The sequence below is a fragment of the Dysidea avara genome, chromosome 1 (genome assembly GCF_963678975.1).
Source record: "Dysidea avara chromosome 1, odDysAvar1.4, whole genome shotgun sequence".
NCBI lineage: Eukaryota > Metazoa > Porifera > Demospongiae > Dictyoceratida > Dysideidae > Dysidea > Dysidea avara.
Genome location: NC_089272.1, coordinates 39,235,181 through 39,262,018, shown reverse-complemented (window position 1 = coordinate 39,262,018; position 26,838 = coordinate 39,235,181). Strand labels below are relative to the sequence as shown.

Sequence of the window (26,838 nt, the reverse complement as noted above, 5' to 3'; positions counted from 1 at the left end):
ATTTAAAATTAATGCTCTGAAATTGAATTTCAGTGTATTTTTAGCAGTAAAAATCATGCCAGTACTGTATACTTATGCACCTATCAATGTCACGCCCCACCTACCCCAGGTCGGGCAGCGGGTGGGGATTTGTAGGGGATTCGTCACCCTAACTTGTCCCCAGGGTAGGGCATTTGCAACGCGAATAAACTATGTTGTTAGCATGTGTTAGTGATTCATAGTAGGAAATTTGTAACTCGAAGTTGTCCCCAGGAGTGTGGAATTTGTTGTCTGGCTTTTGCAAATCCCCAATAAATCCCCACCTCTGCCCGACCCGGGGTAGGTGGGGCATGACATTGATAGGTGCATTACTTGTGTAGATTTTTTTGTCCAATGCCATAGATGTGTAGGTATATATTATTATCTATGCCAATACAAATACTGCTGAACACGAAAATTAATTTTAGAGGCGCTTATCATGGTCGTCACTCTAAAGTGTTGCTGAGGAGTTGGGTCTGCAGGTAGATGGTTTCATAACTACTTTATGGATTGCTGATTGGTTAGAAAGGTGATTATATGGTAATCTGAATTGTTGGTGGTAGGTAGATTGTTGAGTATACTTAAGAGATAACTTAAAATGGCTAGCCAAATTATTGAGGGGGCTATAGCCCCCACAGCTCCCCCTGCTTCCTATGCCTATGATAAAGCAATGAGTGAATTGTGTGTAAATTGTAGGTAAATACCATACTGATTGGTCATATTACAAGTGGTTACAGTTGAAGAATTGGATGTGTGTGGAAGCCTGGTTTTGTCAAATCCAGTCACATATTATTAGGGGTGCACATACTTGCAAAAATATTGACCAGAAACCAGCTATAATACCTTCATGGCACCTTGCCAGCTAGTATTAGCAAGGCGTGATAAAGCCAGAGGTTCCTTTAGTTTGACCCTAATAACGTCAATAAGTTGTTACAAAACTTTATTTTCCTTGTTTAGTGTCATTTTCTGCTGACTGGTGACACGTACCTTTGTAACTTGTCATGGCTACCTGTTCTTTCACTGCTGCACGTTGCTTTAGCCCAACCGGCACACCGAAGTATACATCATGAACTTCTTTTTGTCCTCCTATGTGTCCTATTTCTTTAGCTAACAGATCAAGATGCCAATTTGCTGTAATGGTCATTCTACTTGTCAGTAATTGGTGTGCATTCAAATGAATTATTTAGCATGCCTAGCACTATTTTTTTAGTTGCAAACAAACATAAGAAAAATTGGGAATTTGATGTTCAATTAGAAATCACAGAAATATAGTGAAACAAGGAAGATTGTCTACACCTGTAGATACATATACCAGTGAACATACGTATAATCCCCAATTAGACTGAATTAGGGATAAGTATACGTGCATATAAATGTAGACAACCTATCTTGTTTCACTAGTTTTTAACTTTTCTATAATCCCTAATCAAGCTATTAATTAATCCTATAAATGTATAGATTTTATCAGTTTAGTAGGCCTGCACCAATTATGCCAGCATAGTATGGGCAAGAGTTAATAATACTCTCCACTATTATTAACTCTTGATATGGGACATAGTAGGCACGATTGTTGTGCATTGGCTGTTAGAGAAGCTGAAACTCTGAATATTTTGTATGATACAGAATGGGATTGTGTGCAAACACACTACTGTGAAAAATTAGATTTATAGCTACTTGTGAAGGAAAGACTAATTAGATTGATAACATTATACTCTAATAGAACAGTCACCGCAAGTTGAAATATCCTAAAATAATGTTCACAGATGCATTGGATACTCTAATAGAGCAATCAAGACACAATTTTCTATGAGCATAATTGGAGCGTAATGGGATACAACAGGGCATAATTGAAACATAATAGGGGAAATTTTGGAGCATTGCTCAAAAAGCATAATAGGCAATTTCAAATATATAATAGGCTCAGGCCTACAGTTTAGTGCTTAACACCGATATTATAAAGTAGCTGTACTATTGCATTGTAGAAAGCTTAGAGGAACCAAAGATTACATAGTGGGCTTCTTATATATATATATATTTTGTTAAGGCTTTACAGCAGAAGTGCTGAAGGTCTGTAGGACACCTGGTCCTATAGCCTATTTAAAGTTGTTACAGAAAGTGTGTTTGAAAAGGTGGAGAAAGGATAAAAAATCAATGACTGGACCTAGGCAGCCTCGAACCTGCAGCCATCCGATTAATGCTCAAACGCTTACAGGAGTCTGCCAGTCGGTCAGGGTATGTACCACTTTCACAAACAGAATCTTATATCAAGTCTCGCATAATATACTACACCTGTGGTGAAGATCAAAAGTACCACACTGTGGTATATAAGTGACATACCATGGTTTATGGTTCCCCTTATATATGATAATTGTGACTGGATTTTGGAAAAACAATCTAAATTGCACATCGGAAGTTTCGAGATAAATGGATTTAAAGAATTCAAGTCTGCATAACTTAGCAAGCATGCATATGAAATTTACACAAAAGATGCATAAATAGACCATTTCCAGTACTTGTAGCTGCTTGTAGAATTTGCCACCAAAAATCTGAGCAGTTGAATTGGTGAAGTAATATGACGAGTGCTCACAAAGGAACAGATGGCAAGAAATAGACTTCAAAATGGAGGCAGACCACAATTGGAAACCAGGCATGAGATTACGGGGCTGTGTCAGCTTCTTAGTGGCTGATGTGTAGCAAAATCACCAGAAAAATCATCTGGCCAATGTTATCAGACCATCCACCAGTAAATCACTGATTCTTACCAAGCCAGGCCCTCCACAAGACCAGAAACTGCCATTCAAGTTCTCCACACCACCCAGAAAAGATGTCTGTTAATACCTGCCTTGAGCAGTTTGAGTAGTACTGAGGGTCAAAACTAGTAGTACAATAGTGGAGCTATCTACTGGTGGTGTTATGTGTAGTTTTGCCTGCATGATGTGCGATTTGGATCGGGTTTTTTAAAATCTGGTCACAATTTATATGGTGTAAACTTCACACATTCCCATGGAATCTTTACTTACATAAATGAAAACAAGTCTCTAATTACAAGTGCCTAAATCAATTCACCTGGGTTCCTGAGAAGATTGTCAATAAACTCTTGTCTTCTTTATGGATAACTCAGTAATAACGAGTAGCATTGCTAAAGACTATCCACCAATGATTTTACTGATTTCGATCAATAACAGGTACTGTTTCACTATAAATTGCTATATATCTGATTGTTCCATCTACTGGGGCATAGAATATATTCGATTGCTTGGGATATGGCAAAAATATATGCACTCTCCCTCAAGAGCTAGTGCCCTCTCAGGAGTCGTGCATATATTTTTGTCATATCCCCTCGTAAGTCGTAACTGTGATACATTATGGAGTGTAAGCATGATATATGCACCTGCCCTAGGTGGGGCTATGATTGATTGATTGATTGATTTGATTGATTGACAAATACACATAGCTAGCAAATAAGTACAAAATTTAACACATGGATATAAAACAAATGCATGGACACAATTACAAAACAAAACAAATGCAGCAACTTTAAGGTAAATTACAAAGATGATTGAACAAATTACATGAACACAGAAAATATGACTGGATTTCATATAACCCGGCTTCCACACACACATAATCAAACTTAGTTTTTTACAGAAAATGGATTGCTGGCCTAATACACTATCATATTCCACTCTGTATTTCCTTCAGGTCCGGCAAGTTTGGTTTCTGCAGCAGCTTTCTTCCGACCCTGTCAAAGCCATGAGTGGGAGATTGGCACCATTAAATGGCCATGGCTTTGTTGTAATGGTGTGTAGTGAGCTGAGACTTCACAGAGAGCTCGCCAATAGTGTTCTCAATCAATTTGGAGTGATTTGAGGACCATGGAGGGCCCAAACTTGGCCTCTGGATTCCATTCGTATTCTTGCTCCATTTTATACTCCTATATTAAGCCCACCCACCGCCCCACCTGTGATATTATAACCCACCCGAAAAAAGCTGTGGCATATTTTGGGTATCAGAAACTTATACACCCACACAGTGATAGCTAGTAAATAGATGAATAATTGGTGCAAATTTTGTTTGTACAGCTGTAGGCACTGGGAAGTTACTACACATTGACAATGATTGCTTAAAATCGCCATATCTCCTAATGAAGCTTTGTGCGTCGAAGCCAGGTTTTGTCAAATTCAGTCACAAATAATGACTGTCATTAATAGCAGCAGTAAAATTCTCATCATTAGGCTGTCTAGTGTATCTGCATGTATGTGACCTAGTTATAAAAGATCATGCATATTTATATACATCACTACATCACTAAAACTTGGCATTTCACCATGAATCAAGACACACGGTAGTGTGTTGTGCGGCCCAAGATGCCGGCGCGCCACACCGTGAGTATATTAACAGGAAGAAAGAAAACGCAAATTTTTAATTCATATGTAACTCTGTAATCCCTAATCCGATTGGAACCAAATTTGCTAGAGAAGTGCCGGCCAGATAGGGGAGTCTACATACCAAATTTGAAGAAATTCGCTGCAGCCATTTCCGAGATACGAGAGAACAAAATTTCGTTTTAATTTCTTCGTTTTTTTTCATTTCGCACACTTCGCAAAACCTGCCATAAAACACTAATTCGTGCTCCAATTGGGCTGCAATTTGGCACACGTAAAGGGCTCATTAAGGCGAATCTCAGTACCAACGTTGGTAGGAATCTGATACACATTCACGGAGTTATGATCGATTATTCGCGTGAAAAAATTTTTTATTCATGTGAAATAAGGTCGAAGGTCTGTCACGCCCACAGGGTAAATCGCTTGAAGGAACGAGGTGAAAATTGCTATGTAGATGGAGTAGCCATCGTGGGAGTGCCTTTATGTGGTTTGAAAAGAATTGAGGTAAAGACCATGGAGATATGACACAAAACCCAACCTGTCATAATTACGCAATCGATTTTTATGAATAAAAAAACTATTAGTTTTCACGCCTACAAGGCAAACCGATTAGAGCAATGAGCTGAAAATCGTTGTGTAGCTGGAATTATCATCGTGGAAAGTCCTTGCAGTAGTACAGAAGAATCGGATTACAAACCACTGAGTTATGATTCGAAAGCCAACTACGTGTAGCAAATGCGAGATCGAGATACTCTAATAGAACAGTCATCCTAATAGAGCATTCGGCTATGTTTATAACTTACTCCATTATAGAATAATCTAATCAAAAACAGCCAAGCTGTAAAAAAAGGTGCGGCCCCCAAAAAGGCCATGGTGAAAAAAGATGTGAAATCCAAGGTGGCGGCCAAGAAATGGCTGTGATGGTAGGTTAATGGTTAAATTTTAATAACGACATTTCAGGTGAATTTGGTGCCAAGACCAAGCAGCACAAAATTCACCTGAATTGTCATTATTAAAATCTAACCATTAACCTACCATCACAGCCATTTCTTGGCCGCCACCTTGGATTTCACATCTTCTTCATCCTGGCCGTTTTGGGGGCCTCACTCTTTTTTTACAGCTTGGCTGTTTTTGATTAGATATCACTTCTTTTTGTATTTGTATACTACAAAGCCAGCCTATGGCTGGCTTTGGGGCTTTTTAACCCATGCATTTTTTTCTTTACCACAGGAAGAAGAAAAGAACTTAAAGAAGATTTGTAATACTTCAATTATTTTTGATTTTATTAGTAATCACATAGTGATTTAATTTGCCATACATTAGTCTCAATAGTAGGAGTGCAATTAATCCCAAATCGCATGGCCTTGTTTCTGTAATTGCACTGTAAAGTAGCCAATAAAATAGCGGAATAACAGAAGCCTTTTAAGTGCAACAAGAAAGTGATATAATGAATAGCCAATCAAAGAAGCTGACAATAGAAGCCTTTTAAGTGCAACATATGTAGACATTTTAGTAGCCAATCAGAATTGCTGACACATGAAGCCTTTTAAGTGCAACAACAAATGATGTAATACAAAGAAGGATGATGCAATCACCTGGTAGAAGTTAATGGCCACATAGAACTGGATAGATGTGTACTACAAACCACGAAGGGTGGTCACTATGTGATTAGTAGGCAATCACACGCATTTTCGTGCAATTATGGAATAATTGTACTCGTAACAGCCAAAATTGCACTCGGCTTTGCCTCGTGCAATTTTGACTGTTACTCGTACAATTATTCCCTAATTGCACTCAAATGTGTGTGATTGCCTATACTAATTATACATAATATATACATAATATATACATATATTTATTACATGCCCATTATTCCCCACAGGATATTTTTTTGCAGCTGATCTCTCTACTGGGTGACTTGAAATGTAGCTGAACTATATACAGGATGGTTTCTTTGTAGCTGAACTCTCTACAAGGTGACCTCTTCTAGCTGGTCTCTCTACAGGGTGATTTGTTTGCAGCTAAACTCTCTACATGGTGGTTTCTTTGTAGCTGAACTCTCTACATGATGGTTTCTTTGTAGCTAAACTCTCTATAAGGTGACTTCGTCTAGCTGAACTCTCTACAGGGTGATTTTTTTGTAGCTGAACTCTCTACAGGGTGATTTGTTTGCAGCTGAACTCTCTACATGATGATTTCTTTGTAGCTGAACTCTCTACAAGGTGACTTCATCCAGCTGATCTCTCTACGGGGTGATTTGTTTCTAGCTGAACTCTCTACAGGTGATTTGTTTGCAACTAAAATCTCTACATGGTGGTTTCTTTGTAGCTGAACTCCCTACATGATGGTTTCTTTGTAGCTGAACTCTCTACAAGGTAACTTCTTCTCTACAGGGTGATTTGTTGTAGTTGAATTCTCTACAAGGTAGTTTGTTTAAGGCTGAACTCTCTACATGGCGGTTTCTTTGTGGCTGAACTCTCTACAGAGTGATTTGTTTGCAGCTGAACTCTCTACATGATGGTTTCATTGTAACTGAACACTCTACAAGGTAACTTCTTCTAGCTGATCTTTCTACAGGGTGAATTGTTTGTAGCTGAACTATCTACAAGGTAACTTCTTCTAGCTGATCTCTCTACAGGGTGATTTGTTTGTGACTTAACTCTCTACATGATGGTTTCTTTGTAGCTGAACTCTCTACAAGGTGACTTCTTCTAGCTGATCCCTCTACAGGGGGATTTATTTGTAGCTGAACTCTCTACAAGTGATTTATTTGCAGCTGAACACTTTATGTGGTGGTTTCTTTGAAGGTGACCTCTTCTAGCTGATCTCTCTACAGGGTGATTTGTTTCTAGCTGAACTCTCTACAGGTGATTTTTTGCAGCTAAACACTCTACATGGTGGTGTCTTTGTAGCTGAACTCTCTACATGATGGTTTCTTTGTAGCTGAACTCTTTACAAGGTGACTTCGTCTAGCTGATCTTTGTACTGGGTGATTTGTTTGCAGCTGAACTCTCTTGATGGTGGTTCCTTTGTTGCTGAAATCTCTACAAGGTGAATTCTTCTACCTGATCTCTCTATAGGGTAATTTGTTTGTAACTGAACTCTGTACAAGGTGCGTTTTTGTGGGTGATCTCACTGCAGGTTGATTTGTTTGTAGCTGAACTCACTAAAGGGTGATTTGCTTGTAGCTGAACTCCTTGCATTGTGTCTAGTTTCTAGCTGATCTCTCTACAGGGTGATTTGTTTGTAGCTAATCTCTCTACAAGTTGATTAGTGTGTAGCTGATCTTTCTACAGGTTGATTTGTTTGTAACCGATCTCTCTACAGGATAATTTGTTTGTAGCTGAACTCTGTACAAGGTGCTTTTTTGTAGGTGATCTCACTGCAGGTTGATTTGTTTGTAGCCGATCTCTCTACAGGATAATTTGTTTGTAGCTGAACTCTGTACAAGGTGCTTTTTTGTAGGTGATCTCACTGCAGGTTGATTTGTTTGTAGCTTAACTCACTAAAGGGTGATTTGCTTGTAGCTGAACTGCTTACACTGTGTCTAGTTTCTAGCTGAACTCTCTACAGGGTGATTTGTTTGTAGCTAATCTCTCTACAAGTTGATTTGAGTGTAGCTGATCTCTCTGCAGGTTGATTAATTTGTAGCCGATCTCTCTACAGGGTAATTTGTTTGTAGCTGACCTGTCTATAAGGTGATTTGTTTGTAGCTGATCTCTCTGAAGGTTGATTTGTTTTAGCTGAACTCTCTACAGGCTGATTTACTTGTAGTTGAACTCCTTACATTGTGTCTAGTTTCTAGCTGATCTCTCTACAGGTTGATTTGTTTGTAGCCGATCTCTCTACAGGGTAATTTGTTTGTAGCTGAACTCTCTATAAGATGATCTGTTTGCAGCTGAACTCTCTACATGGTGGTTTCTTTGTTGCTGAACTCTCTACAGGGTGTTTTGCTTGTAGCTGAACTTTCTGCATTGTGATTTGTTTCTAGCTTATCTCTCTACAGGTTGATTTGTGTGTAACTGGTCTCTCTACAAGCTGATTTGTTTGTAGCTGATCTCTCTGCAGGTTGATTTGTTTGTAGCTGATCTCTCTACAAGTTGATTTGTTTGTTGCTGATCACTCTAAAAGTTGATTTGTTTGTAGCTGAACACTCTGTAAAGTGTTTTGTTTGTAGCTGACCTCTCTTCAGGGTGATTTGTTTCTAGCTGATCGCTCTACAGGGTGATTTGTTTCTAGCTGATATCTCTACAGGGTGATATTTTGTAGCTGACCTCTCTTCAGGGTGATTTGTTTCTAGCTGATTGCTCTACAGGTTGATTTGTTTGTAGATGAACTCTCTACAGGGTAATTTACTTGTAGCTGAACTCCTTACATTGTGTCTAGTTTGTAGCTGATCTCTCTACAGGGTGATTTGTTTGTAGCTGATCTCTATACAAGTTGATTTGTGTGTAGCTGATCTCTCTGGAGGTTGATTTGTTTGTAGCCGATCTCTCTACAAGGTAATTTGTTTGTAGCTGAACTATCTATAAGGTGATTTGTTTGTAGCTGATCTCTCTGCAGATTGATTTGTTTTAGCTGAACTCTCTACAGGGTGATTTGTTTCTAGCTTATCTCTCTACAGGATGATTTGTGTGTAACTGATCTCTCTACAAGCTGATTTGTTTGTACCTGATCTCTCTGCAGGTTGATTTGTTTATAGATGATCTCTCTACAGGTTGATTTGTTTGTTGCTAATCACTCTAAAGGTTGATTTGTTTGTAGCTGAACTCTCTGCAAAGTGTTTTGTTTGTAGTTGATCTCTCTACAAGATGATTTTTTGTAGCTGACCTCTCTTCAGGGTGATTTGTTTCTAGTGATATCGCTACAGGGAGGTTTTTTGTAGCTGACCTCTCTTCAGGGTGATTTGTTTCTAGCTGATCGCTCTACAGGGTGATTTGTTTCTAGCTGATATCTCTACAGGGTGATATTTTGTAGCTGACCTCTCTTCAGGGTGATTTGTTTCTAGCTGATCGCTCTACAGGTTGGTTTGTTTGTAGCTGAAGTCTCTACAGGGTGATTTACTTGTAGCTGAACTCCTTACATTGTGTCTAGTTTCTAGCTGATCTCTCTACAGGGTGATTTGTTTGTAGCTGATCTTTGTACAAGTTGATTTGTGTGTAGCTGATCTCTCTGCAGGTTGATTTGTTTGTAGCCGATCTCTCTACAGGGTAATTTGTTTGTAGCTGAACTCTCTATAAGGTGATTTGTTTGTAGCTGATCTCTCTGCAGGTTGATTTGTTTTAGCTGAACTCTTTACAGGGTGATTGCTTGTAGCTGAACTCCTTACATTGTGTCTAGTTTCTAGCTGATGTCTCTAAAGGGTGATTTTTTTATAGCTGATCTCTCTACAAGTTAATTTGTGTGTAGCTGATCTCTCTGCAGGTTGATTTGTTTGTAGCCGATCTCTGTACAGGGTAATTTGTTTGTAGCTGAACTCTCTATAAGGTGATTTGTTTGTAGCTGATCTCTCTGCAGGTTGATTTGTTTTAGCTGAACTCTCTACAGGGTGATTGCCTGTAGCTGAACTCCTTACATTGTGTCTAGTTTCTAGTTGATGTCTCTACAGGGTGATTTTTTGTAGCTGAACTCTCTACAGGGTGACTTGTTTTTAGCGTATCTCTTTACAGGTAGATTTGTTTTGATTTGTTCATTGCTGATCGCTCTAAAGGTTGATTTGTCGTAGCTGAACACTCTGCAAAGTGTTTTATTTGTAGCTGATCTCTCTACAGGATAATTTGTTTGTAGCTGAACTCTCTCCACAGTGACTTGTGTGCAGCTGAATTCTGTGTAGCTGAATTCTCTAGAAAGTGACTTAATTGTAGCTGAATTCTCTACAGGGTGCATGGCTTGTTTATAGCTGAACTTTCTTCAGTGTGACTTGTAATGTTCTGAATCTCTATAGTGATATATTTGCTTAACTCTCCACATGGTGACTTGCTTCTTGCTGAACTGTCTATAAGATTAACTCCCTACAGAATAACTTGTGATGTAATAAAATAATAAATAATAATAATAAATAAAAATTCTATAATGGAGTAAATAAATTAGCCGAATGCTCTATTAGGGTGACTGTTCTATTAGAGTATCTCGATCTCGCATTTGCTACACGGTGTTGGCTTTAGAATCATAACTCAGTGGTTTGTAATCCGATTCTTCTGTACTACTGCAAGGACTTTCTATGAAGATTATTCCAGCTAAACACCGATTTTCAGCTCATTGCTCTAAGCGGTTTGCCTAGTAGGCGTAAAAACTAATACTTTTTTTATTCATAAAAATCGATCGCGTAATTGTGACACAGGTTGGGTTTTGTGTCATATCTCCATGGTCTTTATCTCGATTCCTTTCAAACCACCGAAAGGCACTCCTACGATGGTTACTCCATCTACATAGCAATTTTCAACTCATTCCATGAAGTGGTTTACCCTGTAGGCGTGACAACAAATCAATCTTGTTCTACGCGAATAATCGGTCATAACTCCTGAACCATTCATCGGATTTGTACCAAATTTGATGCTAGGATTCGCCTTTGGACTCCCTTTCTGTGTGCCAAATTTCAAGGCGATCGGAGTACGCGTTTGCTTGTTATAGCAATTTTTGCAAGTGTGCGAAAAGACGAAGAAAAATAAACGAAACTTTGGCAGCTCGTATCTCGGAAATGGCATGAGCGATTTCCTTCAAATTTGGAATGTAGACTCCCTTGGCTGGCGGGCAACTGTGTAGCAAATTTGGTTCCAATCGGATAAGTGATCACTGAGATACAAATTAAGGTGTGAAAATTACGTTTTCGTTCTTCCTGTCAATATACTCACGGGTGTGGCGCGCCGGCTTCTTGGGCCGCACGACACACTACCGTGTGTCTTGATATTACATTGCAAGTTATTCTATAGGGAGTTCAGCTACAAACAGTTAATCTTATAGACAATTCAGCTAGAAACAAGTCACCCTGTAGAGAGATCAGCTAGAGGACGTCCCTTTGTAGACGGTTCAGCCAAGGGCGTAGGAACGATTTTTAGAGTGTGTGTGGGGGGGGCAAAGGAATCCAAAATCAGCTAACTATAAACTGATCAACACCCATGCAGGCTCACATTGATAGGGCTCCTATAGCTTAGTTCATATATACGTGCGTTTATATATAGGTGTTGTGAAGTGTTATCACTAGCTAATAAATATAACCCTACAGCTACAATGTATGCACAGCTATCTGCTCACTCCTTATTCTGCTAATGGCTGCTATACCTACTGCACGTGCTCGATGCATGTATATATCACGTGAGAAATCATGGTCACATGAAGGTCTTTCCTTTATGTTTATTGTACAGTGCCTCCACTACAACATTAACAGTGTTATCCGCTAAGCGAAACATCATACCTTGAAGGAACTGGGTTATCTGCTGTAGCAGGTTCCGACTGTGAGGTTCACGTGAACCCCACACTACTACTACTGCGTTTATGGCTGGCTACTCCATTTACATATCCTTGTATGCCTCTCTTTTAGACTACTTGATAAATTAACTCTTCACCAAATTACTCAGAAGTCAGCAACTCCTGTACATTCACACACTACAATGAGACTTCTGCTGCTATCCTCCCATTCGAGCGTAACCTTTCCCATCATAATTAGGGTTGCACCGATTCCACTTTTTACCGATACTTCAAATACCAAGTACTCAGCTGGGAAGTATCTGCAAGTACAAGTACCGATACCAAGTACCTTAAAGTAGTTACTTCATAGTGCACACATTTATTATAATTATATTGCATTTCATGGTATTCTTGTACACATTTTCAGTATGGTTCATGTTTATAATGAAGTAGCCAATCAAGATTCACAAAGAAGGAAGTCACTGAAATGCAAACCAGTGGATATTCCAGGTTTCTTCTGGAGAAGTATAGATAATAATATCATAATGGTGCTTACAAAAAAATTACTGAAAGTCACTTTTACCTGATTGCTCTATTAGAGTTATTGACTGTTCTATTAGAGTATATCTATTTTTTCTCAGTAAAGCGTTTTCACACGTAAGTTTCAGCATAGATCTGTAATTTTGCTGGTAGCTATTGGTGTTATACTTGATGCTTTTAGGCATCCACTGTGCTAGTAAAATAAGCAAGTACAAACGAACGTTATTTTATTCTCGCACGTGATAAGAATGGGCCTTATTCATAAGTCACGAAGCCGTTTAAGGTCAGAGTACACTCGCTACATTAATCGCGTTACTTCCGTGTTACGCAGCGCTGTGTGGTATACTTTGTACAGAGGAGTATTGGAAGAGGTTAGTTATCTTCGTTGTGAATATGTTTATGGGTTTATTGAATAGATATGTTTATCTTTGTGGGAAATAATAAGTTCTTGTGTGGTTTTGAATAACGTTTAGGTATGGCTGGGTTGTTTTAAGGCAATAGCGCTTTATTTAGAATATATTTGCTATAGTGTTTTCCATCAACAGTTTGTGCCAAGAGAGCCTAGTAACTCTTTGGAAGGCATTCTCTTATGGAAGATGGCACAGGCTAGTAGGAAAAATCCACAGACTATGAAAGTTGCTGAATTGAAATACTGGCTCTCCCAGAACAGTTTGTCTATGAAAGGGAAGAAGGCAGATTTAGTGAAGAGGTACAGTAAGAGTAACACTATGAAATAAAGTAAACTTATTTGGTATTTTTAGGGTTCAGGAGCACTTAGAAACAGGGTCATATCATACGAATGATGATCTAATGGAGTTAAGGAGTCCAGTAAATGATTCATCGTGGAGCAAAATTTCTGAAGATCCATTTAAAATGTGGACCTTCACAAATGAAAACTTGACAGATTACTTTGTATTTTCTAATGAAAAGGATGGCCTTGAGAAGCAAGACTGGAAAAGTTTAAATGCTGGTGGATATAAACTTTTTGCTGAGGGACATGTTCAAGACATATGCGTATGTACCAGAACTGAGGAATGTTTGGTAAAAGCACTATGCCTTCCTGAGATGAAGAAAGATATTACCTATAAATTATCAATTATTCTTGAGAGATCAGGCAAAGTTAAAGAAGCCAGCTGCAAATGTCCTGCTGGACGTGGACCAAGGGGTAGCTGTAAACACATTGCAGCATTTTGTTACAGTCTTGCCGACTTTGTGAAGACAAGGGAGATAGCATTAGAGTTAGGGGAAGATGCTTGCACTTCTATGCTTCAGAAGTGGAATCAGCCATCTAGAAAGAGGAGACTTGACCCTGAAAAGGCAGAAGATATTTCATTTAATTGCCCAGTACCCCCTCACTTGGAGAAGGCAAAGAAGAGACGTGAAAACAAAGGATATGATCCACGGCCATTGACAATGCAGAAAACCACTGCAGGAGATTTAGAGGAATTGTGTACAAACCTTGAACAGTTACCAACAGTAAGTTGCTTTTTGCACTTGTTACGAAAGCCTACTTTAGTGAGAAACGATTCCAATGATGATGCCTTCAATGCCTTGCCTTTAATACCAAAGAGTGTGCAATGCCGAATCAAAGATAAACTTTTTAAGATGCCATTACCACCGACACTTGCAACACTTCAAGACCTTGGACAAGAGTTTATTGATATGTTAACACCAACTGAAGAGCAAAAAGCTGACATTGAGAAAAAAACTCGCCTACAAGCAGAGTGTCAAAGATGGCACGAGGAACGCCACTGTAGGCTAACTGCATCAAAGTTTGGCTCTGTCATTAACCGTAGGTCTGCTCATAATGTACTAGCCAAAAATATTGTAGATGGCCAGAAGATACCAAAGACTGTGAGAGCAATTAAATGGGGGCGAGACCATGAAGCTGTTGCTTTTGAACAATACCATTCACAAATGTCAATCCGTCACCCTAGCTTATATCTACAAAAGTCTGGATTTGTAATTGGAGAACCATCATTTCTGGGTACCAGCCCTGATGGAACCCTTGTAGATGAATCTGGCAAGATCCATGGTATAATCGAGATAAAATGTCCTTACTCAGCAGCTGGATTAACAGTGAAGGAGGCTTGTAAGCAGTGTAAAGGATTTTATTGTTCAGCAAATGACGATGGTTTAGTTACATTGGATTCAGGTCACATGTATTATTATCAAGTACTGGGAACCATGGCTATAACTAAAGCAACATTCTGTGACTTTATAGTATGGACTTCTAAGAGTATGGAAGTAATTAATGTCAAGTTTGACGAAGGCAAGTGGACATCTACTCTTGCACAACTGACTAGGTTTTATAAACAGTATATGATACCTTGCATATTATATTAACTTTGTACATATATAATGTTTGAACAACTATTGTACAAGGGGTAAAATAGCTATTGTACAAGGGGGGGAAGAAAATTTGTCAACATAGCACATACAAAAAAAATTTGGTTAGCACTATTGTGCATGTTGTTTTCCATACGATGAAGAATTTGATAGTTCTTGATACGTTCTATGGCACGCTCAACATGTATTCTAAGTGATGCTATTCTTCTTGTAGTCATTCTTTCATTTTCAGTGAGTTGTCCAGTTTCATTCATCATGGGAGGGATATTCAATTCGACACCAGGCGGTAAAATATCTTCTAATGTGAAGCCTCTATCAGCCATTATGCTATCACCAGATTCTAGCAGCTTTAAAAACCCTGATTTCACTACAATCTTTTTATCTGATATACTTCCCCCATACAGGTCAGATATGAAAGAAATTGCTCCAGATGGCGTTATCCCAATGAGCGCCTTTAGAGTATTATGGTTTTTGTAACTTGAAAAGGTAAGCTGCTGGGCAGTTGGGTTTGATGGCATTTGGATGAATATTTCGGTGGCATCTATTATACACCTTGTTTTAGGGTACATAGTATGGAAGCAAGCTGGCATGTACTCATCTACAAGTTCCCGGCAAGGCCAAATAGGCACTTCCTTAAATTTCATGTAAAGAAAATTAATCCACGTAACAAGGATCCTCGAAACCGAAGGCTGTGATATTTGGAACCTGACTGCCAAATCCTGCTCAGGAAAGCCTTGTCTAAGCCGACATAATGTCAAAAAAAACTCATTTATGGGAGATAGAATATGACCACGCCCCTTTCCACATGAGGTAGCAGCATCTTCTATGACTCTGCTAGGGTCGTATGACAAAACAGCTTTTGCAGCTCCAAGAAAGTGATAGCATGTTGATAATTCTAGAAACGTTGAAAATCCTGTATAAAAGTTAATGAGCTTGTTATTGTCCTGGATTTGTTCAATCCTGAATGGAGTAATACTCATGATTGGAGCAGTTTGAGAACTTTTGTGAACGTAAGCAGGTAAATCTGGTGTTGTGGCTTTATTACACATCTTCACACTACACTGAACTCCAGAGTGTTTTTTGAAAGTAGAACACTGGGTACCATTATCAACCATGATAACAGTATCTTTATTACTATGAGTGGTACCGGTAATCTCTTCAGGATAAGTACTGGTTCCTTCAGAGGTCTGTTCAGTATATGTGCTGGTCTCTTCAGGATGATATGTGCTGGTCTCTTCAGGATTCATACTGGTCTGTTCAGGATGATATGTGCTGGTCTCTTTACGATTTGTATTGGTCTGTTCAGGATATGTGCTGGTCTGTTCAGGATATGTGCTGGTCTGTTCAGGATATGTACTGGACTGTTCAGGACATGTACTGGTCTCTTCAGAATGAGTACTAGTCTCTGCATGACACGTGCCTCCAGCATCATGGATGCCTGTGTCTTCATGATGAGTGTCTAAGACTTTATGAAGAGTGTCAGATTTGTGATTTCTTCCTGGGTTGTCAACTGCAAAGTAGCCCATTAAATAGTACACAGAAAATGCTCTACTTACCTGTGTGAGACTTTATTTCAGGGTTCCTTCCTCTCTTCGGTGCAGCTCTGGAAGCATTTTTGGTCCATGCAAATATGCATGGTACATCATTCTTTCCATTCTTTTTTCCACCCTTAAAATGGGCACTACACACTCTGGAATGTCTCGTTAGTGGCGGGTTTTTTCTTTTAATCTTTATTAGCCAAAGTTTAAGAAGCTTCGGTTTAGCCAATGGCAGTTGGTGGAACGACACTCCAGGAATACCGGAGATATTCTTGCACTTGGGTACGATGCAGTAGTGCGGCATATATCCCTAAACAAGATGATAAAACAAAATGTTTTACATTTCTAAATAAAGCGCTATTGCCTTAAAACAACCCAGCCATACCTAAACGTTATTCAAAACCACACAAGAACTTATTATTTCCCACAAAGATAAACATATCTATTCAATAAACCCATAAACATATTCACAACGAAGATAACTAACCTCTTCCAATACTCCTCTGTACAAAGTATACCACACAGCGCTGCGTAACACAGAAGTAACGCGATTAATGTAGCGAGTGTACTCTGACCTTAAACGGCTTCGTGACTTATGAATAAGGCCCATTGGTATTTGCAACAATATATTGGCCGATTCCGACACTTCATGAAAACAGCAGTATCGGCCCGATACCGATACCGATACCGATACTAGAATCGGTGCAGCCCTAATCATAATATCACCAATGTAGCATTCTTTTCACTATTTAAGTTTCTCACTGCACAGGCTCCAGGAAAATATTTGAACAGATGTCACGTGCAAGGACTAATCATAAATAAAAATAAAATTATAGGCACTTTTGGGTGTAATAGTGAATGGCTTGACAGTTGCGGAGGACTCGAGGGGGGACTGGTGATGCCAGTGTTTGTATGTGGTGTTGTATGGCTTCTCATATGGATGTGTGTATAATAGCTTTGGCTGATTGTTTCAACCTGAGCTAGACAGCTAGTTTGCCCCAAAAGTGGGGGAGGGGCCAAAACATGCTTTTGAAAATAGTGTGGGGGCCATGGCCCCCTTGCCCCCCCCCCCCCCGGTTCCGACGCCCTTGGGTTCAGCTACAAAAGACCACCCTGTAGAGAGTTCAGCTGCAACAAATCTCCCTGTAGAGAGTTCAGCTACAAACAATTCACCCTGTAGAGAGATCAACTAGAAAAAACAATTAACCTTGTAGAGAGTTCAGCTACAAAGAAACCATCACGTAGAGAGTTAAGCTACAAACAGTTCACCCTGTAGAGAGTTCAGATACAAACAATTCTCTCTGTAGAGAGATCAGCTAGAAGAAGATACCTTGTAGAGAGTTCAGCTACAAAGAAACCATCATGTATATAGAGAGTTCAGTTGCAAACAAATCACCCTGTAGCGATATCAGCTAGAAGAAGTTACGTTGTAGCGAGTTCAGCTGCAAACAAATCACCCTATAGAAAGTTCAGCTACATTTAAAGTCACCCAGTAGAGAGATCAGCTTCAAAATATTATCCTGTAGGGATTAATTGACAAGTACTAAATGTATGTATTATATATATAATAATTTGTACATTTACAGATAAAATCAGAATTAAAGTATTTATAAACTGTACTTCATCTTTTTCTTCTTCCTGTGGTAAAGAAAAAAGATAGGTTAAAAAGCCCCAAAGCCGGCCACAGGCTGGCTTTGGGGTACTGTATGCAAATACAAAAAGAAATGAAATCTAATCCAAAACAGCCAAGCTCTAAAAAAAAGAGTGTGGTCCTCAGAAAGGCTATGGTGAAAAAAGATGTGAAATCCAAGGTGGCGGCCAAGAAATGGCTGTGATGGTAGGTTAATGGTAAAAATTTTAATAACGACAATTCAGGTGAATTTTGTGCCAAGACCAAGTGGCACCAAATTCACCTGAATTGTCGTTATTAAAATTTTTACCATTAACCTACCATCACAGCCATTTCTTGGCCGTCACCTTGGATTTCACATCTTTTTTCACCATAGCCTTTCTGAGGGCCGCACTCTTTTTTTAGAGCTTGGCTGTTATGGATTAGATATTATTAACCACTATAAATTTGCACTAAGCCATGCTACTAGATCTTTCAAGCTGCTTGGATCAGATTTTCAGGGATGTGTGCCTGCTACTGGTAATGTTCTAGAACAGTACTTTGGCTAGAGATTTACTTATTTGTTTACAAAGTCTGGGCGAACCTCCATTATATGAAGTATTTATGCATAGGTACAAACAGTTATAGCACATACAGTAGTTGGGATATATACAAAAATAGTTCAATACTGGGCCAAATTTTTATTATCCTCTTCTTAAAGTCTTCTGTACTTGTTGCTTCAATAAATGTAGCTGGTGAGTTATTTTACATTTTGATAGTTGAGGGGAAAATGGAGCGCAAATAAACATCTAGGTTAGTACTGGCATATTCTATCACTGGCTTTATCATAGATCTACAGTATAACATTCTTCCTTCACCTTTGCTGGACAAGAACTGATGTTTCTTTGTAAACAAAACCTTAATTTGATTAGTTTTCTTGATATGTTCACTGAATTTTAAAATAATGTTCATCCAGGAAGTATTTATTGTGAGGCACGTATCTTACTTCCTCACCATTTATGTAGTAACCTGAAGGGCTCTTTTTGTCTGTCTATACATTTTATAGTGCATGGAATATTAGGTCCTACCTATATTTTGCAGTAATGATGATTCAGGAGGATGGACCAGTGATGGTATAATTCAAGATAACAATCCTAGACCACCGGTGATATGTAGTGTTACACACTTAACCAGCTTTTCTGTACTAGTGAGTTCAATGGATAAGGTATGTCTTCACTTGTAACAGATATTTCTTTACTCAGTACTACATACAGTGTACACCAGATATAATTACTGTATCATGCATGTACTAGTGGTTAGAGCACCAGCCTGGTAATCAAAAGGTTCTGGGTTCAATGCCAGGTTAAGCCAATTTGATGTTGTTATTTCCTTGAACAAGAAACTTTACTCACATTGCTCCAGTCTATCCAGCTATATATATTGGGGACCTGGTGGCCTGGTGTCTTTTGGTCCACCCAGCTGTAACATCAATGGGTACCACATCAATGGGTACCTGGTGTTTACTGGGTAAGCAAATGCCCAACCATCCTTGTCTCACTTAGCAGTGTTGGGATCATTGTGGAACTTTGGGTTCCGCGACTTCTATCTGTGAGACCTGGACCAAACTAGGAGCCACTCTCCCTGCCCCAGGAGGATTTTCCTGCATGAGTGGTGCACAGACATCCCAATGCTGGTTCACTGGGCAGCAATAGCTGTGTTTTGCACAGCTGTTGTAGGCTTTACTTTGTTTTGTGGAAAGTTATATATAAAATGAAGATATTACCTTGAAATAATTAAATAATGGAAATTTGCTACTGGTATTCAGTTTATTTTTATTTCATGTCTACTAAATACATATACTAATGCTTAATGAATGGCTACAGTATATACTACATTAAAGAAGCTTTATTTTTGACTACAACTGCAGCAATTATTCTGTAGCACCTGACCTAAAATATCATTATGTAATATGTACAGTATATGCAAAATAAATATTTAGTCACACACTCTGTGTACATACATACATGCATTAATGCACTTTATTGTATGTGAATACTTTTTACTGTACATCTATTGCTTCATATTACTAGGATGCTACAGAACTTCATGTAGTCAGTTATATTGGTTGTGCAGTGTCCATAGTATGCCTTGTGGTGACCATTGGAGCAATTATATTGCTAAGGTAAAATTATTTTACAGTATGATAATACTGCACAGCTGTATATTAGGAGGCTTTCACTTTCTCACAAATAGTAATGATCAGAGAACAACCTTACAATACCTTCGTGGCATCTTGGCAGTATAATCAAGCCCAAAAAAGCTATTAGTATGACCTGAAATGCTTCCAATACAGAGTATAGGTTGCTACAAAAATTTTAATGTATAATTTTCTGCAGACTGCCCAAATGATTGACTGATTCCTTCAGAAAAACTCAATAATGACTAAGGCTACATACAGGCTTGACTTCTCATTCTTGTTCAGATGTCTCATCATCTTGACTGGTGCCTTTTGGCATACTGCAGTATGTATAATGCAGGCATCATGGTATTCATGGGCTCATTTCTGTCCTTTTTGTTTCTTATTTCTTTTTACTGGCAGCCCAAGGAGTGAAATTGTGGTAGTGCAAAATAGGTTCTCTGTGGCTGAATACTACTTCATCTGTACTTCCTTTAGTGACTAGATGACACTTCTCACACTGTTCTTCGTCTATATTGCTGTGTAATGGGTTAAACATACCTGAAAACGGAGTGTAATGGTCACTTCACATTTTCTGTAGTTGATGGTTGGGTGCACAATCAGATGCAAAAGTAATTATGATTATGTCCTGTACAATTCTTTCTTATGATGTGGTATGCACAGGTTCATCAGTTATAATTATGTTGCAAAACATAAACAAAAAAGTACAAGAAAAAATTAAGTTTGCTTAGGGATATAGTAATCTAATCCAAAACAGCCAAGCTGTAAAAAAAGTGTGCGGCCCTCAGAAAGGCTATGGTGAAAAAAGATGTGAAATCCAAGGTGGCGGCCAAGAAATGGCTGTGATGGTAGGTTAATGGTAAAAATTTTAATAACAACAATTCAGGTGAATTTGGTGCCGCTTGGTCTTGGCACAAAAATTCACCTGAATTGTCGTTATTAAAATTTTTACCATTAACCTACCATCACAGCCATTTCTTGGCCGCCACCTTGGATTTCACATCTTTTTTCACCATAGCCTTTCTGAGGGCCGCACACTTTTTTTACAGCTTGGCTGTTTTGGATTAGATTTCATTTCTTTTTGTATTTGTATACCCCAAAGCCGGCCTATGGCCAGCTTTGGGACTTTTTTAACCTATGTTTTTTTCTTTACTACAGGAAGAAGAAAAGATGAAGTAGATGTACTTTAAATATTTTATCAGTAAATGTACAAATTATATATACTGTATAATACATATGTGACCGGATTTGCGAAAAGGGGTCTTCCACACACATCCAATTTGCCAATTTTGACAATTGATAACTTCAGATTGGAAAGAGCTATTGCCTTGATATTTGGGCAGTGGTGAGCACCACTATAGCTGAATACATGGTGAAATTTTCAGGTTAATATGTTACTTGAACACTGAGTTATGGTCTCCAACGTTTACGGAATTGGATGTGTGTGGAAGACCCCTTTTCGCAAATCCGGTCACATAATATAATATTGATTACAGAAATCTCCATGGTGGTTTCTTTGTAACTGAACACTCTACAAGGTGACTTCTTCTAATTGCTCTCTCTACAGGGTGATTTGTTTGTAGCTGAACTATCTACATGGTGGTTTCTTTGTAGCTGAACTCTCTACAAGGTAATTTCTTCTAGCTGATCTCTCTATAGGGAGATTTGTTTGTAGCTGAACTATCTACAAGGTAACTTCTTATAGCTGATCTCTCTACAGGGTGATTTGTTCGTAGTTGAATTCTGTACAGGTGATTTGTTTGCAGCTGAGCTCTTTACAAAATGGTTTCTTTGTAGCTGAACTTTCTCCAAAGTAACTTCTTCTAACTGATCTTTCTACAGGGTGATTTGTTTGTAGCTGAACTATCTACAATGTAATTTCTTCTAGCTGATCTCTCTACAGGGTGATTTGTTTGTAGCTGAATTCTGTACAAGTGATTTGTTTGCAACTGAGCTCTTTACAGAATGGTTTCTTTGTAGCTGAACTCTCTACAGGGTGATTTGTTTGTAGCTGAAATCCCTACAAGGTAACTTCTTCTAGCTGATCTCTCTACAGGGTGATTTGTTTGTAGCTGAACTCTCTACAGGTGATTTGTTTGTAGCTGAACTCTCTACAAGGCGATACTTCTAGGTGATCTCTCTACAGGATTCCTTGTTTCTAACTGAACTCTCAACAGGGTGATCTGTTCATAGCTGAACTTTCTACTGGGTGATTTGTTTGCAGCTGAACTCTCTAAATGGTGGTTTCTTTGTAGCTGAACTCTCTACAATGTGACTTCTTCTAGCTGAACTCTCTACAAGGTGACTTGTTTCTAGCTGATCTCTCTACAGGGTGACTTGTTTCTAGCTGAACTCTCTACAGGTGATTTGTTTGTAGCTGAACTCTCTACATGGTGGTTTCATTGTAGCTGAACTCTGTACAAGGTAACTTCTTCTAGCTGATCTTTTTACACTGCATATTTGTTTGTAGCTGAGTTCTCTACAGGGTGATTTGTTTGCAGCTGAACTCTCTACATGGGAGTTTCATTGTAGCTGAACTCTCTACAATGTGACTTCTTCTAGCTGAACTCTCTACAGGGTGACTTGTTTCTAGCTGATCTCTCTACAGGGTGACTTGTTTCTAGCTGAACTCTCTACAGGTGATTTGTTTGCAGCTGAATTCTCTACATGGTGGTTTCTTTGTAGCTGAACTCTCTACAAGGTAACTTCTTCTAGCCGACCTTTCTACAAGGTGATTGAGTTTTTTGCAGCTGAACTCTTTGCATGGTGGTTGCTTTGTAGCTGAACTCTCTAAAAGGTGACTTCTTCTAGCTGAACTCTCTACAGGATGATTTGTTTGCAGCTGAACTCTCTACGTGGTAATTTCTTTGTAGCTGAACTCTCTACAATGTGACTTCTTCTAGCTGAACTCTCTACAGGGTGACTTGTTTTTAGCTGATCTCTCTACAGGGTGACTTGTTTCTAGCTGAACTCTCTACAGGTGATTTGTTTGCAGCTGAACTCTCTACATGGTGGTTTCTTTGTAGCTGAACTCTGTACAAGGTAACTTCTTCTAGCTGATCTTTCTACAGGGTGATTTGTTTGTAGCTGAATTCTCTACAGGGTGATTTATTTGCAGCTTAACTCTCTACAAGGTGACTTCTTCTAGCTGAACTCTCTACAGAGTGATTGATTTTTTTTGCAGCTGAACTCTCTACATGGTTGTTTCTTTGTAACTTAACTCTCTACAGGGTGATTTGTTTGTAGCTGAACTCTCTACAGGGTGATCTGTTCATAGCTGAACTCCCATAAGGTAACTTCTTCTAGCTAATCTTTCTACAGGGCGATTTGTTTGTAGCTGAGTTCTCTACAGGGTGATTTGTTTGCAGCTGAACTCTACATGGTAGTTTCTTTGTAGCTCTACAATGTGACTTCTTCTAGCTGAACTCTCTACAAGGTGACTTGTTTCTAGCTGATCTCTCTACAGGGTGACTTGTTTCTAGCTGAACTCTCTACAGGTGATTTGTTTGCAGCTGAACTCTCTACATGGTTTATTTCTTTGTAACTGAACTCCCTGCAAGGTGACTTCTTCTAGCTGATCTCTCTACAGGGAGATATGTTTGTAGCTTAACTCTCTACAGGTGATTTGTTTGCAGCTGAACTCTCTACATGATGGTTTCTTTGTAGCTGAACTCTCTACAAGGTAATTTCTTCTAGCTGATCTCTCTACAGGCCGATATGGTTGTAGCTGAACTCTCTACATGATGGTTTCTTTGTAGCTGAACTCTCTACAAGGTGATTTCTTCTATAGCTGATCTTTCTACTGGGTGATTTGTTTGTAGTTGAACTCTCTACATGATAGATTCTTTGTAGCTGAACTCTCTACAAGGTGATTTCTTCTATAGCTGATCTTTCTACAGGGTGATTTGTTTGTACCTGAACTATCTACATGATGGTTTCTTTGTAGCTGAACTCTCTACAAGGTAGCTTCTTCTAGCTGATCTCTCTACAGGACAATTTGTCTGTACCTGAACTCTCACATGATTATTTCTTTGAAGCTGAACTCTCTACAAGGTGATTTCTTCTAGCTGATCTTTCTACAGGGTGATTTGTTTGTAGCAGAACTCTCTACAAGGAAACTTCTTCTAGCTGATCTCTCTACAGGGAGATTTGTTTGTAGCTGAACTCTCTATACATGATTTGTTTGTGGCTGAATTCTCTACATGATGGTTTCTTTGTAGCTGAACTCTCTACAAGGTAACTTCTTCTAGCTGATCTCTTTACAGGGTGAATTGTTTGTAGCTGAACGATCTACAAGGTAACTTCTTCTTACTTATCTCTCTACAGGGTGATTTGTTTGTAGCTGAACTTTCTACAAGGAAACCTCTTTTAACTGAGCTCTGTACAGGGTGAATTGTTTGTAGCTGAACTATCTACAAGGTAACTTCTTCTAGCTGATCTCTCTACAGGGTGATTTGTTTGTAGCTGAATTCTGTATAGGTGATTTGTTTGTAGCTGAGCTCTTTACAGAATGGTTTCTTTGTAGCTGAACTCTCTACAAGGTAACTTCTTCTAGCTGATGTATCTACAGGGTTACTAGTTTGTAGCTGAATTCTCTACATGGTGGTTTCTTTGTAACTGAACTATCTACAAGGTGACATCTTCTAGCTGATCTTTCAACAGGGTGATTTGTTTGTAACTGAACTCTCTACAAGAAAACTTCTTCTAACTGATGTCTGAACAGGGTGAATTGTTTGTAGCTGAACTCTCTACAGGGTGATTTGTTTGTAGCTGATCTCTATACAGGTTACTTATTTCTAACTGATCTCTTGAATTCTGTTCAGGGTGACTGCTCTATTAGGATGACTGCTCTATTACAGTATCTCGATCTCGCACTTGCTACACCAAGTTGGATTTCGTGTTATAACTCCGTGGCTTTAAGTCTGATTCTTCTACACCATTGAAGAGCCTTTCTAAGATGATAACTCCATCTGTACAGCGATTTTCAAAGCATTACCCCAAGTGGTTTATCTGGTAGGCGTGGCAAGCATAATAATAATAATAATAATAATAAAATATAAAAAAATAGCTAATCTCGATTGCGTAATTGTTACACACTGTTTATTTTTTCGCTGTATCTTCCTGGTTTTTAGCTCGATTTCTTTCAAACCACAAAAGGTTTGAGGTTCAATAGTTAACCTATTCACCCACCGATTTTCAGCTTCTTCCCATACGCGGTTTACCCTGTAGGCGTGACAACATATTAGTGTTATTTTTCGTGCATAATCGCTCATAACTCTTTGCCTGTTTATGGTATTCCAGCCAAAGTTGGTACCGAGATGCGCCTTTATACCCCCCTTCTGTGTACCAAATTTCAAGGCAATCGGATAACGCGTTCGCGTTTTATAGCAGTTTTTGTAAGTGTGCGAAAAAAGGAAGAAAAATAAGAAGAAAAAAAAAACGAAGAAACTAAGCCAATTTTTGAAGTCGCATATCTCAGGAATGCCTGAAGCGATTTCGCTCAAATTTGGAATGTGGAGTACTGAAGTTGGAGGGAATGTACACAGCAAAATTTGTCTTGTTTCATCAAGGCAGCACAGAGCTACGGAGGTGCGAAAATTGCGTTTTCTTTCTTCCTGTCAATATACTCACGGGGTTGCGCGCCGGCTTCTTGGGCCGCACGACACACTACCGTGTGTCTTGATCTAATCCAAAACAGCCAAGCTGTAAAAAAACAGTGCGGCCCTGAGAAAGGCTATGGTGAAAAAAGATGTGAAATCCAAGGTGGCGGCCAAGAAATGGCTGTGATGGTAGGTTAATGGTAAAAATTTTAATAACGACAATTCAGGTGAATTTTGTGCCAAGACCAAGCGGCACCAAATTCACCTGAATTGTTGTTATTAAAATTTTTACCATTAACCTACCATCACAGCCATTTTTTGGCCGCCACCTTGGATTTCACATCTTTTTTCACCATAGCCTTTCTCAGGGCCGCACTGTATTTTTACAGCTTGGCTGTTTTGGATTAGATTTCACTTCTTTTTGTATTTGTATACCCCAAAGCCGGCTATAAAGCCGGCCATAGGCCGGCTTTAGGGCTTTTTAACCTGTCATTTTTTCTTTACTACAGGAAGAAGAAAAGATGAAGCAGGGTGATTTCTTTGTAGCTAACCTCTCTGCAAGGTGGTCCTTCTAGCTGATCTCTCTACCGGATGACTTGTTTGTAGCTGAACTCTCTACAGGGTGATTTGTTTGTAGCTGAACTCTCTACAAGGTGACTTCTTCTAGCTGATATTTCTACAGGGTGATTTGTTTGTAGCTGAATTCTCTACAGGGCAATTTGTTTGCAACTGAACTCTCTACATGATAGTTTCTTTGTAGCTGAACTATCTACAATCTGACTTCTTCTAGCTGAACTCTCTACAGGGTAACTTGTTTCTAGCTGATCTCTCTACAGTGTAACTTGTTTCTAGCTGAACTCTCTACAGGGTGATTTGTTTGTAGCTGAACTCTCTACAATGTAACTTCTTCTAGCTGAACTCTCTACAGGGTGACTTGTTTGTAGTTGAACCCTCTACAGGGTGATTTGTTTGTAGCTGAACTCTCTACAAGGTAACTTGTTCTAGCTGATCTTTCTACAGGGTGATTTGTTTGTCTCTACAGGGCAATTTGTTTGTTTGCAGCTGAACTCTCTACATGGTAGTTTCTTTGTAGCTTCTTCTAGCTGAAATATCTACAGGGTGACTTGTTTCTAGCTGAACTCTCTACAGGGTGATTTGTTTGTAGCTGAACTCTCTACAAGGTAACTTCTTCTATCTG

The 26,838-nt window shown here is 38.9% G+C and overlaps 3 protein-coding genes across 4 annotated transcripts in view; 2 read left to right on the top strand and 1 right to left on the bottom strand.

Annotated features, from left to right (window-relative positions):
- The window catches only part of LOC136264144 (adhesion G protein-coupled receptor L3-like), a 212,297-nt gene that overhangs the window by 93,302 nt on the left and 92,157 nt on the right, over window positions 1–26,838 (top strand). The window contains exons 14-15 of the mRNA XM_066058857.1: window positions 18,945–19,068; window positions 19,934–20,025. Coding sequence (XP_065914929.1) covers window positions 18,945–19,068; window positions 19,934–20,025 — 216 coding nt within the window. The remainder of the gene's footprint in view (window positions 1–18,944; window positions 19,069–19,933; window positions 20,026–26,838) is intronic.
- LOC136264054 (uncharacterized) lies at window positions 12,598–14,721 on the top strand. Of its 2 annotated transcripts, none has more exons than XM_066058746.1 (3): window positions 12,598–12,718; window positions 12,893–13,056; window positions 13,109–14,721. In XM_066058746.1, the coding sequence occupies exons 2-3, from the start codon at window positions 12,944–12,946 to the stop codon at window positions 14,691–14,693; spliced, it is 1,698 nt and encodes a 565-aa protein (XP_065914818.1). In that variant the 5' UTR covers window positions 12,598–12,718; window positions 12,893–12,943; the 3' UTR covers window positions 14,694–14,721. The 2 variants fall into 2 exon arrangements, with proteins under 2 accessions (XP_065914818.1, XP_065914811.1); XM_066058739.1 differs by having other exon boundaries at window positions 12,877–13,056.
- Window positions 14,638–16,788, bottom strand: LOC136264044 (uncharacterized). The gene is made up of 3 exons (XM_066058728.1): window positions 16,722–16,788; window positions 16,253–16,544; window positions 14,638–16,206 (listed from the first exon to the last, which is right to left on the bottom strand). Exons 2-3 carry the CDS (start codon window positions 16,536–16,538, stop codon window positions 14,744–14,746), a joined length of 1,749 nt encoding a protein of 582 aa, XP_065914800.1. The 5' UTR covers window positions 16,539–16,544; window positions 16,722–16,788; the 3' UTR covers window positions 14,638–14,743.